This window comes from Ictalurus furcatus, chromosome 28 (assembly GCF_023375685.1).
Source record: "Ictalurus furcatus strain D&B chromosome 28, Billie_1.0, whole genome shotgun sequence".
NCBI classification, from domain to species: domain Eukaryota; kingdom Metazoa; phylum Chordata; class Actinopteri; order Siluriformes; family Ictaluridae; genus Ictalurus; species Ictalurus furcatus.
Window position 1 is genome coordinate 16104759 of NC_071282.1, and position 15010 is coordinate 16119768.

General features: G+C 37.2%; 2 protein-coding genes across 2 annotated transcripts; one reads left to right on the forward strand and one right to left on the reverse strand.

The window, feature by feature from the left end:
• Positions 1 to 892: 892 nt before the first annotated feature.
• si:ch211-202f5.3 (uncharacterized) lies at positions 893 to 4010 on the reverse strand. Its single transcript, XM_053618698.1, has 2 exons — positions 3835 to 4010; positions 893 to 3067 (listed from the first exon to the last, which is right to left on the reverse strand). Exon 2 carries the CDS (start codon positions 2904 to 2906, stop codon positions 2604 to 2606), a length of 303 nt encoding a protein of 100 aa, XP_053474673.1. The 5' UTR covers positions 2907 to 3067; positions 3835 to 4010; the 3' UTR covers positions 893 to 2603.
• Positions 4011 to 12977: 8967 nt separating this feature from the next.
• On the forward strand, positions 12978 to 14990 carry rnf224 (ring finger protein 224). Its single transcript, XM_053617622.1, has 2 exons — positions 12978 to 13214; positions 14395 to 14990. The coding sequence occupies exons 1-2, from the start codon at positions 12978 to 12980 to the stop codon at positions 14674 to 14676; spliced, it is 519 nt and encodes a 172-aa protein (XP_053473597.1). The 3' UTR covers positions 14677 to 14990.
• Positions 14991 to 15010: the final 20 nt, after the last annotated feature.

The window sequence follows — 15010 nt, forward strand, 5'->3', positions numbered from 1 at the left end:
GGTGCTGTAATTGTTTCTATTCCTGTGAGACGTTAGCAGTATTCAAGTTAGTTGCCCAATTGCTAGCATTGTTATAATGGTGTTTAATAGCAAAAAAAAAAAAAACGTTGTTCTAATCAGGGTTTGGCTCCTCAAATCAAAAGAGCACTGGCGCCTTTTCTTACGTAACATTTCCAAGAGATCTTTGAAGTCATGTTAATGAGAAATCCAGTCTAGAAAGGAGTGGTGACGTTGATGCAAATATTTGGAGTTAGAGCAGAGACCAGGCTAGTTAGCATGAAAGTTGAAGCTTTGGAAGCTGATTTGTTTGCGCGGCGTGTGCAGATGAGGAGGTCAGAGAGCTAGACCTAATAAAGGACTATATCCCCGCTGCATCATTCTCTTTAGATCGAGATGGAGTGAGGGCTGAAATCCTTGGTGCCACTATCCGCACGGCATCATGGGTAATCTAGGAAACTAAAGTTTAAAAAGTTCAACATGTCCATGAAAGAATTTCATTATTAATAAATCTCGTACACCATTGAAGATCACATGTTGAATGTAGAGAATAATATGCAAGTCATTCAGGGTGGATTTTCCCTTTAAACTTCATACTTAGGTCACGACATGACAGTGCAAGCACCGTTCACTTGGTTAGAATCAAAACCAGTCAGTCTAGTATTCGGACATGACACTCAGCATTTCGTTCCAGGAAACGCAGCCGCGCCCTCGTATGTTCCAAACCGGTTCTGCTGCTGTGTTTGTTTTCCTTCAGGTTTGATCTCTGTGTCGGAAATGCTAGAGCTGAACTTCTTAATTTAGAAACATCTGTAGGCCTTTATATTCTTATATATATATATATATATATATATATATATATATATATATATATATATATATATATAAAACTATGAGGTAGCTAGCAAGCATAATCATAAAGAATGATGGTCAAAACCAGGCCTCGTTCAGCAGTTGTACCTTTAATACGTGTGGAACCACAGTTTTAAACATGTTGTCATTTTATATTTAAGATATAAAGATATTTAAGACAAATTATATGTATATATAACTTACCAGACCAAAATAAAATACATTTTTGGAGAAAACTGGTAGCTTCAAACATAACTAGCCTACTAATGTAATAGGCTAATAATTAAAATATAAGGACACTCACCCAAGATTATAAACACATTCATAATGTAGGTCCTTCATTTGATCTGTTAAAAAAAAAAAAAGAGTCCATAGCTCTTGTTTTGATATTGCTTTTCTTTTCTTTTTTTCCTGCAGACTAATGCAGGTGTATACATGATTTACCAGCAGTTGTAACCAGGTGTTGACATTAAAAACTACCCCTACTTCCATTGTAACTTATTGTGTAAATCGTAAACATGGCTGGAACTGAAATACAGATGTCAGTGGTGGTGTTAATCAGGTAGGAATTTTTTTAAAATAGTTTTGTCGCTTTCACGTAAATATATTTATTCCTATACTGCATCTGTTCTTTGTTATTTCCTGTGGTTCTCGAGTCAGGACTCGACATATTTCCTTTCTTTCTTCCTTGTCACGAGACCTTAATGATATTTCACATTAACATACAGTGGGGTCTGCAAGTCTGAGAGCACTAGTGCAAAGGTTTTCTTCTTTTTTTCTATTTTTTTTTTTGCATGCGTTTCTAATTTAATACATTTCAGATAATATTATCCGCAACAACTTTGAATGAATAGTAGGATCGTATAAATATTTACATAGTTTTTCCCATTTCAGTGTCACCTGAACACGTGCTTCACTGGAAGGGAAAGACTGGAAGAAAATGTGACCTTTTGAACAAAAACAGTCCTGCATCCTGAATATTCAAAATTCTGATCATTTCCTTGCGTTGTTTTAAAATGTTTAAAATTTTTAAAGAAAAGATTATTTCCAATTTTAAGCAGATGCTCTTAGACCACACTGCACACCAATTTAGATCTTGATGTGTGAGGAATTGTGTGTATTCCCGATCTTTATCCCTAACCAGAAATGCATTACTGGTTTTCCATTCGTATGCGTCCCAGCATGCGGGTGAAACTGGGTGGAAAAATTGCACTCTCTAGCAGGGTGTGGTTCACCTGAAACTTGGTCTTGTTCCTCCACCAGTATACAAAGAATCACAGAAGCGCAACGATCAAGATGAGTGGTCTCAGAGTTGAGCCTTGAGGGATCCCCGAGCACAAACCTGAATAGTGTAACGAAGGCAAGGAATTTCAATACTGCTTGTAATCAAGCACGTTGAAACTGATCAAAGGGGCAGAATGACTTTCCTAAGTAGGGGGATGAAAATAAATTACCGTAGACATGTCATCATACTTGTTCAAAGGCATCAGGCACAACGAGAAAGTTCCATTCTAAGACCACTTTTAACTCAAATATACATCATATAGTGTTAACACTGTTCTGTTTGCAAACCTAAACAATCTTTTAATAACGCAGTCTTTGCTAAATATCCACTTTTCAGCAGGCTCTTGGGAAGACGGACGTTCTTTGTTGTCAATAATTCAACTAGCAGCTCCAGTTTAAAAGGCAATTCATAACTCCGTTATTCTTTCGAATGCAAATCATGCAAAGTCCACGATTTCCACCACGCGTTCTCACTTCTTCCTGCGACAGCGGCAGCAGCAAGCATAGCAGCGGCTCACCTGCTCCTCGTCCTCCTTTATGGTGTAGCTGCCGTTCAGGTTGTTGTCTTTAGCCTGTCCGTAGACGGGCACGCCGGACGGAGCGTCCCCTCCCTGGACTTTGAAACTGCCGTACGGGTTTGGGGAAGACTTCCCGTTGTACGAGCTCTCCAGTGTCATGGGGTTAATGATGACCGTGCTGGAGTCGTCGTACGAGCGCAGCTTGGCTCGGGGAATGCTGACATCACCGTAAGGGTTGTCCAATGAGAGATTCATGATTTTCAGAACAGGGGTTACGACGGGGAAAAAAGTCAAGTGAAGGAAGTTTCTGGTTCTGCAATTTAGAGTGGAGATCTCTCCGTTAGATCGCCATGGGCGTGTCTATGGGATTGATTGATTGATGCTGATCTTTACGATATTCCTGAGTGATTTGAGATCTATGGAAGGAAAATAGTGAAAAAAAAACCACAATCGGTCCTTATTAGTGCGTCATTTAATGTTGGGGGCAAAAGTTTGCACACCCTTAGCATAAAAGCATAAAATGAAATTTAGTGTCATAAGGTTCACAAGATTTTCACAAGTAACAAAAATGTTGTGCTGTGTAGTGGCGCAAGTTAAGCATATTGGGAAAAATCAACATTACGTCTGCTTAAAAGTTTGCACCCCCCTTTTCTGAATGCGATGTACATATTATCTTATAACTTTTTCCTCTGAACAGCTTTTGGATCTTCTTCATTCTTCATCCCAGCACCAATTCATCTCAGTTCTAACTCGACTAAATGTCATACCAAGAGACTCAAAACCGACGGTTCTTTTCTGTTTTTTTATTTCTCCTTATTTTATTTTACTTATTTTTTTTGATTGTTTTTTTTTAAATCCACAATGCGTTTTCTTCTCAGAGTTTTAACAAAAGTTTGTTTACTGTTTTCCCTATTCAAAAACCACGGGTAGTGCAAACTTTTGCACTGTAATGTAGCCATGACAAGCTTATCTACTGCTTATCTACTGCAAGGTGTTCCATATGAGGATAAATATTCATATCTTTTACTCCATATATTCTTTGCTGGTAAATGTCAGGACTTTTCCTTGAACTGACTCCATGAAATTCAACTTTTTCACCACATTTGTACTCGACAAGGATTTGCACACTGACAAAATAATCTAACCTCTAAAGCAGCACACAAATCAGAACAAAAGTCCGTACCTGTGAAGACCTGCTGATGTGTTGATGTGTGTGGAGAGTAAAGAGTAAAGGTGGTTAAGGTGTTATCCAAACCCCCTGAGCAGATTTTCACACTGTCTGCTGAGCAGAATGTGAGCTGTACCTGTTCCTCAAGCTTAATGCAGCATACCTGAAGAGTCAGAGTTGTGTAGAGGTCGCTGTCTGAGTGAATATCGGCTTCTGCTCAAAGGAGTGTGTCTGTAACTCCACCCCTGGGTGTCCAAGCAGAGCCACAGAGCTCTGTGTGTGTGTGTGTGTGTGTGTGTGTGTGTGTGTGTGTGTGTGTGTGTGTGTGTGTGTGTGAGACGAAGGGTGGGGTTGGCTCAGGAATGTCCCTTCCGCCTTTCCCAGGTACAGGTGTATTTTTCATGACATTAATGCAATGTCTTTTATCTAAGCGTAGGACCAGGTGTTTTTTGGAAACAATCAGTACTGCACAAACAGGAAATAAATCCATTGGACTTTAATATTTTATTTGCACTGAAGAGTTAAGCAAGTTGAAAGAAGTTTGCTGCAGGGTCTGAGTCTGCTAGAGACTTCTGAATAGACAAGCTGGAGATCTTATTTCAAATTTCAACTTGAACAGTGTGTATGTTTAACTACCTGCCTTGCAGCTGTATATGGAGAGGAAATTCCATATGAAAGGCTAATGTATGTGTGTGTGTGTGTGTGTGTGTGTGTGTGTGTGTGTGTGCGCATGTGTGTTGTCACTGAAACTACCCCACCTACAAAACCTGACTTGTCACACCCACATTACACCATTGGAATGTTTTATCTGCAGGTAAAACAAATGCTGTAATGTGCTCTCGGAAACAATAACACCAAAGTAAAGGTACACAGGTGGTACCGTTAAGGAAATGTCTTTGAGATTTGTACCTTTAATGTGTAATCTTTTACCTGCGAAGGTACACATGGTGTACCTAGAATTAGCTTTTAAAGCTTTAAAGGTGCATCAGTGGTGCCTAAATTCCAATTATGTACCTTAAATCATTCATAATTCTAAAGGTATAACAATATGCACTAAAGTACAAAATGTGCACCATTGATGAAGGAAAAGTGCAGTTTGGTACCTTTATTTCAGAGAATGATAATCCTTTCGAGCATGGTTTCCACACTTAGGTATAGTCTATATAAATTTAAGACTGTTTTTAAGGAAATATTTATGCTTATTTCAGAGCATTACTGTAAGTTAATATAAATCAATAATACTCTGATTTCTATTGCTTTCTAGATGATTTGGCAGTTTCTCAATGCAGCATGTATATGCGATATCACTACAAAATCCAAATTAGTTAACGAAAGATTTGTTCCAGACTCCAATAACCACCATAGCTTTTTAAAAACTAGATTTCTTTTATGTCTGCATCATGTAACATTCCTAAACCGCACACATTCTGTACAATAATATTACTTTATACAGTCATACAGAGGGTTTATTATTATTATTATTATTATTATTATTATTTCAGGTATAATATTTTATTATTTTTTATCTTATGACATTCCTTTACATGAATAATGCATTAATTTTTTTTTTATAGAAGTGGTGTTTAAAAATACAAAATTCATATGCCATGCAATTTTAATCTATAAAAAAAAATCAAAAGAATATGGATATGTTTTAAATCAAGGGTTAAAACCATGGCAATACTATTATAGTTTAAATATTCTCAATGTCATATGGATTCATAATGAAGTCAGAGTTTAATGTGGAGCTTCTCTAGACTTTGTTCTGGTCTGACATGAAGGATCTCGTTTGAGGTAAAGGTCAACACTCCCCCCAAACGCTCATTCTTTATTCTGAATGAAGTTTCATTAAATTGGGCTTAACAACCAACATGCTGAATAGTGAAGTGAGGAACTGTGTTGAACAGCATCACCTTAAAGAATGCCACTGACAAAACATGCTATCAGTGTATGCATACTGGGTGTAGTACATTCCTGTAGAGTACTGAAATTCCACAGTGCTGAGTGTAAAGCTAGCAATGAGGGTAAGCTAGTAACCCTAATTCAAATATATATACAATTTGATCAGTTGTAGTTGTAGATATATATGGAAACAGAAGCGCATGCCAATAAAAGACATTCTCCAAAATGTACTTATTAAAATGCATTGAGTTATAAAGAATAATCAACAACAAGGTTGTATGATGCAGCATAATACCTAGCAGTGTTCCAATTACCATTCATTATTTACTTATAAGAGTTCACCATTCAAGTGTTACGATAGAAACAATAATACAGTAGCTTGGAAAAATATTCAACCCCCTGGGAATTGACCAGATTTGTCTGTATAACAAAGGATAGATACACACATTCTTAGTATTTCAAAACACATCAAAGGTTGAAAAAATGCTGCATGATCGAGATGCTGTATTTGGGTGAGTTTCAAAGCGCTTCGTGTGGTGCAAACGTAATGCAGGCCTTATCTGAATTATCACCATGTCTACAGTGAAACATGGTGGTGGCAGCATCATAGCCTGAGGTCACTTTTCATCCTCAGAACCTGGAGTTCTTGTTCAAATTGTAGTGAGAATGGATGGAGCAACATACACAGGGATATGACCTGCTTCTGACTGTTAAAAAAATAAAGTTTGGGAGAAAATTTGGTTCTCGGTAGGACAATGGTCCCAAACACAAGGCCAATGCAGCAGAAGTGGGGAAAAAAGGTGAATGTTCTACAGTGGTCCAGATCTGAATCCAATCGAGAATCCGTGGCATTGTTGAGGTCTGCAAACAACATCCAACCAACCTGAAGAACCTGGAGCAAATGTGCCAGGAAGAACAGGTGAAAATCCCAAACAGTGTGCAAAGCTGATAGGAACTTACCCCCCCAACACACGTAAAGCTGTTATTGCAGCAAAAGGTGGTTCTACCGAGTACAAGTCTGAAGAGGTTGAATATTTATGCAAGCAGCATTTTTCAGTTTTTATTTGTATTTTTTCAAAGATCTGTAACAAATAATGAAGTGTGTCTTTGAAATATCGTTTTTATCATTCTGGGATAAGCTCCGGATATGTAGCGATCCTGACCAAAAAAAAAAGTGGTTTCTTGAAGATGAATGACTAATTGAATGAGTCCAAAAATGGTTTTTAGGTGGAACCCTTTCTGATAGGAAAACACTGTTGTAGGTGTCTAAATAGCCACGGCTGTGGCTCAGGTGGTAGAGCGAGTTGTCCACTAATCGTAGGGTTGGGGGTTTGATTCCCGGCCCACGTGACTCCACATACCGAAGTGTCCTTGGGCAAGACGCTGAACCCCAAGTTGCTCCTGATGGCAAGTTAGCGCCTTGCATGGCAGCTCTGCTACCATTGGTGTGTGTGTGAATGGGTGAATGAGACACAATGTAAAGTGCTTTGGATAAAAGCGCTATATAAGTGCCGACCATTTACTAAATATATTGTATCATATTTCCCTGTATTTTTCAAAGTTGGCCTAGATTTCTGTTGCAAAAAGGAGGTTAAGGTAAGTCGGTAGCCTATGAAAAGCTTTGTTGAAAGGAGAACTTGCTTTACCTGACTCTGGCTGATTATTGCAGTATTGTACAGGGGCAGATGTTGGGTTCTGTGTGCACGCTGTGTGTTTTTGATAGAAAGACTTGAAAGAGCTGGAGGTGCTCTTTAAAGCTAAGAGGTAGTCATGGCGACGGCAAAATGAACAAACACAAGAGGCAAAGGACAATGAAAGGTTAAGTGCTACAGTTTAGTGGTCACTGTGTATGTGTGTGTGTGTGTGTGTGTGTGTGTATGCATGTGCTCAAGGCATAAATGTTTCACATAAAACCATTAAACATGCACAGATATTTCCCATATGACAAAAGCAAAACAAAACAAAACAGTAGTATCTGGGAAAACAATCAGATCAACGATTTCCAAGCAGCACAATTAACGCAAATGTAATGAGCAGCACAAATGTGTCACAGTGTGAATGCAAGGAAACAACCAGGTGTCATGGTGAGTCATGTCTTGCTTGCTGAGGGAGGGATCATAATTTCAAATCGTGTGGTGGTGCTCAGTACTGGCTGTGGCAGGCATTTGCACACTTCTGCCAAGCATCTAAGAACTAATCGAGCTGCTCTTACCTGAGTGAATCTAACACACCGCTCCAGGAAGTCATCTGTCATTTTACTGTCAGTAAGAATGAGGAAATGATTTATTACATCACTGTCGTAATGGGAAAGCTGTTAACTAAAATCTTAACATGCTGCATATGTGTTTATACACCGTGAAACATGAAACCAGTGAATGAAAGTGCCAAATATTTCATACAATTAAGTAATTAACATCACCCTGCCCTATATTGTGTATAAAGACATGAAGCAGGCCCATCTGATCTCGGTTCAGGTTCATGCTGGGAAGAAGAAAAGGAAATGGCTCCAGTAAATAATAACACTGTGTAATAGTACACATTTGCCTGATATTTTAATTATATCACATCATAATTAATCATTCATTTGTCCTGTCATCATAAGCAGGTCAGAAGATTTTCAAAGTAGGTTCACTCATTACATAAACACCGCTCAACTGGCTCGTGTGTCAGTAATGGCTAACGTGATAACAAGTTTGAACCTAGGTCTCTGGGAAAGAAATTAAAAATGGAATTAGAAATTGTGGTGGAAAGTGTACATTCGGTGACTGTGATGCTTGTGCATTTGTGTGATATGTAAAGAAAAACAGAAGAATAATGATGAAAGGATGTGTAGTGACAGGACCTGCTGCTTTAATGAGTTTAAACTTCTTAAATATAAATGTGTTAAGTATTAATACGTGTAGCTTTTTTTATAGTATAATTGACCTTAAAGGTATGGTGGTCTTAAAATATACAAAATATACAAATTCTGTACTATTTATAATATAATATAATATAATATAATATAATATAATATAATATATTATCTGTAGGATAAGCAGTATAGAAGATGGATGGATGGATAATATAATATAATATAATATAATATAACTGAAATTCAAATTTAAATGATCCGTTTAATGAGTGAAGTGAAATGAAAATAGATTATTCTTATTAAAGAATAACTGAAATAACAAGAAGATTATTTTTATAATGACTTTTTTTTAAATAATATTTTAATCATCAGACTAATAAGTCTAAAATATGACTGCCTACAAACACTAAGCAAGTACTGTATTGTCACTGCTAAAAAAAATATATATATATATATATATATATATATATATATATATATATATATATATATATATATAGAGAGAGAGAGAGAGAGAGAGAGAGAGAGAGAGAGAGAGAGACAGATATATGTAAAGAAATATATACCTTTTTATTAAAATAAAATTAGAGGAGAAATGAATATAAAATGATGATACAAGGCATGCACTTGAGAGATGTAAGAAATTGATAACAGTTACTTACAGTTCCACATTTTGGCCAAAATACATCTTTATTTTTTGAGATTTTACAAATCTCACACAAAATAAAAAACAGCGTTTTTTTTATTATTATTATTAGCATAGTCCCAATGTTTATTCAGTTTCCGAGTGGACTGCAGCGCCTCTCTGCTTCCATCTAGCGGTTGAAAACGGTATTGCGCAAAAAGAACATATCACAAACGCTACATTTGTGTTTAGTTAGGAGTTGTAGTAATTACTACCATCAGGCGGCAGTAAAGTAAAGGTTTGGGGGGGGGGGGGGGGGGGGGTTAATAAATAAAAACCAAGTGTGATCAGGTGCTAATGTATATTTGTAACCTACACGTCATTTTTTAATATGAAAATACAAATACTATCAGCTATATTCGCGCACCACAGGCCCGGGCCTTCAATACGTCACCATTTAGGCTGCCACTTTGGTCATTTAATCCAACATGGCAGCATCTTTGATGCAATTGGGGTGCCACTGGTATTACATCAGCAGACACATTAAACATAACTAAAGAACAACATATATGTGCGTGTTGTCAGATAATAAAATCTCTACAGCACTTAGAAACCGGCATCTTCACCAGTGCCCCAGTCCACTATACTTTACCTAGCAAAATAATCATTAAAATACTTCATAAAACAGTACATTAATATGTGAACCCATTTAACATCTCATGCTTGAAACATCAATGAGTCATCCGTTATAGATTATGAAAAATAAAAGTACATTTTAGTATCAACAAGCAACAGATGTTCAACAGGAAGTTGCATCATCCGTGTTTCCTAAAGATCGAGGGATGAAGAAACGTAAGTTCTCTCCTTTTTCCCTTATTTAAATGATATTGTGAGCGGATGTAAATGATTAAATTAAAAATACTTAAGTAAATGCATTAGAAAGTCCTTAATGTCACCATGCCTTTAAGCATGTTAGTTATCCTACCTATACTTACCATTTCCTGAATTTGTTGATTAAATGCCAAAGAAATTCAACCTGGTTACTTATTTAAGAGCAAAATGCAGCCTGTCAGCAAAAAAATAAGAGTGTTTCCTGAGATTGGACATTTGATCAAGTTTAACTGTACATTTCTTTAAAATGGTTGAAAATAAATTTTTGTTAGAGCAGAAGGCAAAAATTACCAGCATTATGATATTAAAAAAATTCTGGAGGCAGTTAGTGTGGACATACAAGTTTTTAGAGAATATATTCTGCTCCCATTGTAAGAGATGTAGACTTTGCAGGGAGTAGGGCACAAATACAGTTTCTTCAGAATGGAGTGCAGCCCGGATGTCCATAGGCAACGAAGGTCAAATTTCCAGGCCTCTATTGTGATGGACTGTAAGGTGATAGATGTTCAGTCTTCCATTTTCCTTCCTGAACCAAACTGATCTCCAGTCAGATATCCACACATATGTTTGAGTCTTAAAGGGAATGAAGTGATCATCAGATCTGATCTCGGAGCAGAACGACTAACAGAGACAACAGCATTTGCAGCCTCATTGCTGTAACACAAGCTGGCTTTTCACCTACTTTAGAAACCTGATACATAAGACAGCAGACATGTGTTACTCTCTTGCCAGCTGATATTGGATCAGGTTTTATGGGTCTGTTCCTAACTTGGTGATTACAAGCAGAGTAGTGGGTTTGGTTCAATTCTAGTTTAATATTAAATTCATGTAACCATAGTGTAGCTCATAGTGAAACAAGTGAAAAGCATTACTCTGCTTTCCAACCAAACCCAACTATAGCAGACTCAAATCTGTGTTTGTGTGTATGTGAGTGTGTACGCGCTCATGTGTGTAAGGTGTAGGTGCACAATGACAGATGGGCTTTAAAAATTAAAGAGTGAGGAAGCACACGGTTTGTCCTCTGCGCTAAAGACTCTAAAGTGGTTCAAACAGGCAACAGCGACAGAGCCAGATAAAATAATAGTGAGTTCAGTGAGGGTGTATGTCTGCAAACGATCATAATGCAGCAGTGAAAGGACATGATGGAGACTCATGAGGAAAGCAAGATAAGATGGTCGATAGTGGAAACTAACCTTGTGTCCATGCTGACATGCACGGCTCTGTGACATCGGCAGTGGAACTACAAACTGTCTTTGTATCCTGAGAGGTAAGACTCTCTTTATGTTGTTTTTTAAGTCAAGTTTAATAGTGTCACGAAGCAGTGCAGGATACATTTTTCATGAGCGTTTATAATGAGTGACTTTATAATTCATAATACAGAACATAATACAGACGACTATTATTATACACTATCATGGAACTATATTAACATCCAAGGTGGACTGCATACAGTTGAGAGGTCATAAGTTTACATATGACTTACAGAATCTGCAAAATATTAATAATAATTTTTTAAAAAAGAGGGTTCATAAGAAATTGCATGTTGTTTGTTATTTAGTCCTGCCCTGAATAAGCTATTTCACATAACACATGTTTACATATAGTCCACAAGACACAAGAATAAATGAATGAACAAATGAACCAGTTCAAAAGTTTACACATCGATACGCTCGATTCTTAATCCCGTGTGTCGTTACCTGGATGATCAGCGACTGTTGATATGTTGTGTGAGAGTTGTTCATGAGTCCCTTGTTTGTCCTGAGCAGTTAAACTGCCCACTGTTCTTCAGAAAAATCCTCCAGGTCCTGCACGTTCTTTGCTTTTACAGCATCTTCTACATATTTGACTCCTTTCCAACAGAGACTATATGACGTTGAGATCCATCTTTTCACAGTGAGAACAACCGAGGGACTCGTACACGACTATTACAAAAGGTGCAAACATTCACTGATGCTCAAGAAGGCAACACGATATATTAAGCTGGGGGATGTAAACTTTTGAACAGAAAGATTGAACAATGTAAATTGTTATAATTCTGTCTTCCGGTAAACATGTGAATATCTTATGTAGCTTCTGAATGGTAAATGAAAATAAATAAATAAAATAAATGGAAACAAACAAACAAACAAACAAACAAAAAAAACAAAGCATTGCAAAACCCCTGAATTTAACAGGACATAGAGTGACCAAAAAATACAACACATTTTAGGTTTTGCACTGATGATGGTATGAGCGAAAATGCATTGTATCCTAATATACAAAGCACAGTTTAATAGGACAGGGTTATAAAAATAAAAATGTTTTTGGTCAGACTGTCATGAGTGTAAAATTGAAAACTTTTAATATTTTTTTGTAACTCTATGTCCAATTAAATTCAGCATTTTGCAGTGCTACTATGGATTTTATTCCGTATTGGATTATAAGTGTATATGGTGGTGTTTTTGTTATTACTTTGGACTTGGTACAAGCATAGTGAAATTAGAAGGAGCAGCTTATTAGAAGTATTAATGGACAGTTGAAAGTACAGTAGAGCAGGACAATATATAAAAATTCTCCAACCTTGTTGAGGTGACCAGTAACTTTACACTTACCGTACTGATCAATCTTTACGAGTGTAATTACCGACTCTAGTTCATCTGTTGCTAAAAAATTGTCAAGCACCCTCTAGCACATGTGTGTGGTGAAGTGGTGATGCGCAGCACACGGCTAGATGAAGTAGGTCACCTACATAGTGGCCTACACGGTTTTACCTGGTACATAAAATTAAAATAGCTAGTGAGTGTGTGAACTGATGAACTCATCCCAAATGCATAAAGCAGAAGAGATCTTATTATTCTTAATAAATGCTCATCTAGTCTGTCTGAAGGGATCATTCAGCTTTCGGTCATGAACGTAAGCTATTCCTTCAGCAGGATGATGGAGGACGTAGTTGCCGTGTCAGAGGCTCCAGCTGAGGATGATGAGGTCGCAGCAGCCCAGTCTTCTAGAGACAGTCGAAAGCTTGACTGCATTATCTGTTACAGCGCCTACAACCTGGTAGAGAGGCTTCCGCGGAAGCTCTACTGTGGCCATACGTTCTGTCAGGACTGCCTGAGACGACTGGATACGGTCATCAACGAACAGGTGGGTATCCAACAATTCTTTTGCAAGGGCAGAAAACATCTTTCTGCTTTGAGGAAAAGTATAGCGAAGACGTGGAGGTGGTGGGTGTGGAAACTTCATCACTAGTGGAGAAAAACACAGATGGGAATTTAACTAAGAAATAGTTTGAACAAAGTATTGACTTATAGTGAAAACAGGAATAATGCTGTGGTGAAAATGTAACAACAGCTCTGACGGTAGTCCCGGCTGCAGTGTTTATATATAATAAATTACCGTGAAGTTTTCTGTCAGGAGAAGTTATCATTTTGAGAAGGGAACATCTTCAGGACAGAACTTTGTTCTTTCTGGTTTCTTGGTAACATGACAAGCTGCATTGTTTATCTTATTAACTTCAAGAGAGAGAGAGTGAGAGAAAAAGACCACTGTCTGTAGCTGCTATAAGATAAGTGATAACAGGAACTATCTTGTTTCGTGGATGTTTCAATATATTAAATGTAACCATAAATGGATATAATGACATGTTGTTTAGGTTCACTATTTACAGTATATTATATCTATGCTATGCATTTTTTTTGTCAATATTTATTTACTTACTTTCATCTGTGTATTTTGTGCCTGTTCAATGTATACTGCTGGAATTTCCACTTGCGATCAATAAAGTGTTATCTTCTCTTATCTTATCTTGTTCTTTAATAAATAAATAAATAAATATATGTATATATGTATCTACATTATTTTACTACATTATTCCTTTTTTATCTACATTTTAACAACTTTTTTTTTTTCTTCGTGTTTTAAAATAAGTAGATTTAAGGAATTGTTAGCACTGGTAAAATCAAAACAAATTTGAATTGATATTTTAGTTCATCAATCAATTTTAAGAGGAGGTCTGAGAGATACCCTGGGTAGAAGAATGGTACAAGTCCTTTTCTGTGTACCAGTTGGGAATAAATGACTCACTGCATTAGGTCACTACATATTGACATATGAACATTCGAAGCCCTAATTGTGTTGTTATGTGATTTGTCCATAAAATCTCTGTCCTTATTTCAAATAACACTGTACCTACAGAATAAAATGAATTCTGATAAAGAGCCAAAAGGCAGAAATAATGAACAATATCACAAGCTTTAAGTTTTGAAACTGTGGACAATGTAGTATTCAGTAAGTGTTTGATCCGTCTTGTCTTTCCACCATATAGCTGTGGATCCCTTGTCCTCAGTGTCGTCAGAACACTCCTGTACCTCGAGGAGGTGCCGTTGGGCTGGACCTGGACTTGGCTGCGTTTTTGGGTGTCAAAGCTGAGGTGGAGAACCAGCGAAGCAGCCCGCAGAAAGCCCCTCTGGAGACCAAGCTGTCGTTTGTTAAGCAGCCAATCACAGATCAGCCTCCGTCTGCTTGGCCCAACATGGCGCTGACTGAGCCGCGCTTCCACGCGAGCCCCTGCTGTAGACACTGCCGGTTCTGCTGCTGGTGGTGTTAGAACCACAAGAACGTATAAGCGCACTACAACTGCAGGTCTTTAAAACTTATGAAATGGAAGCTGGGCTCCTCACTGAAACATCTTGAATAATGGTAATTATGCGTAAACATTTTGGGAGGACACATGAGGGCAAGAAAGTAAAAAAAGTCAAATCAGACTGGATTTAAATGTTAAAATTGTTCATGTTTTTGAAAAGAATTGCATTTTAAGGTGAGTTTGGTGAAAGAAAAATGTACAAAGAAGCTAAACAGATATTTAATGTATTTAAATTATTATTTATTAGACTTTAATGTGATGTAGAAATATTTATTTTTAAATACCAACTTTGAATACT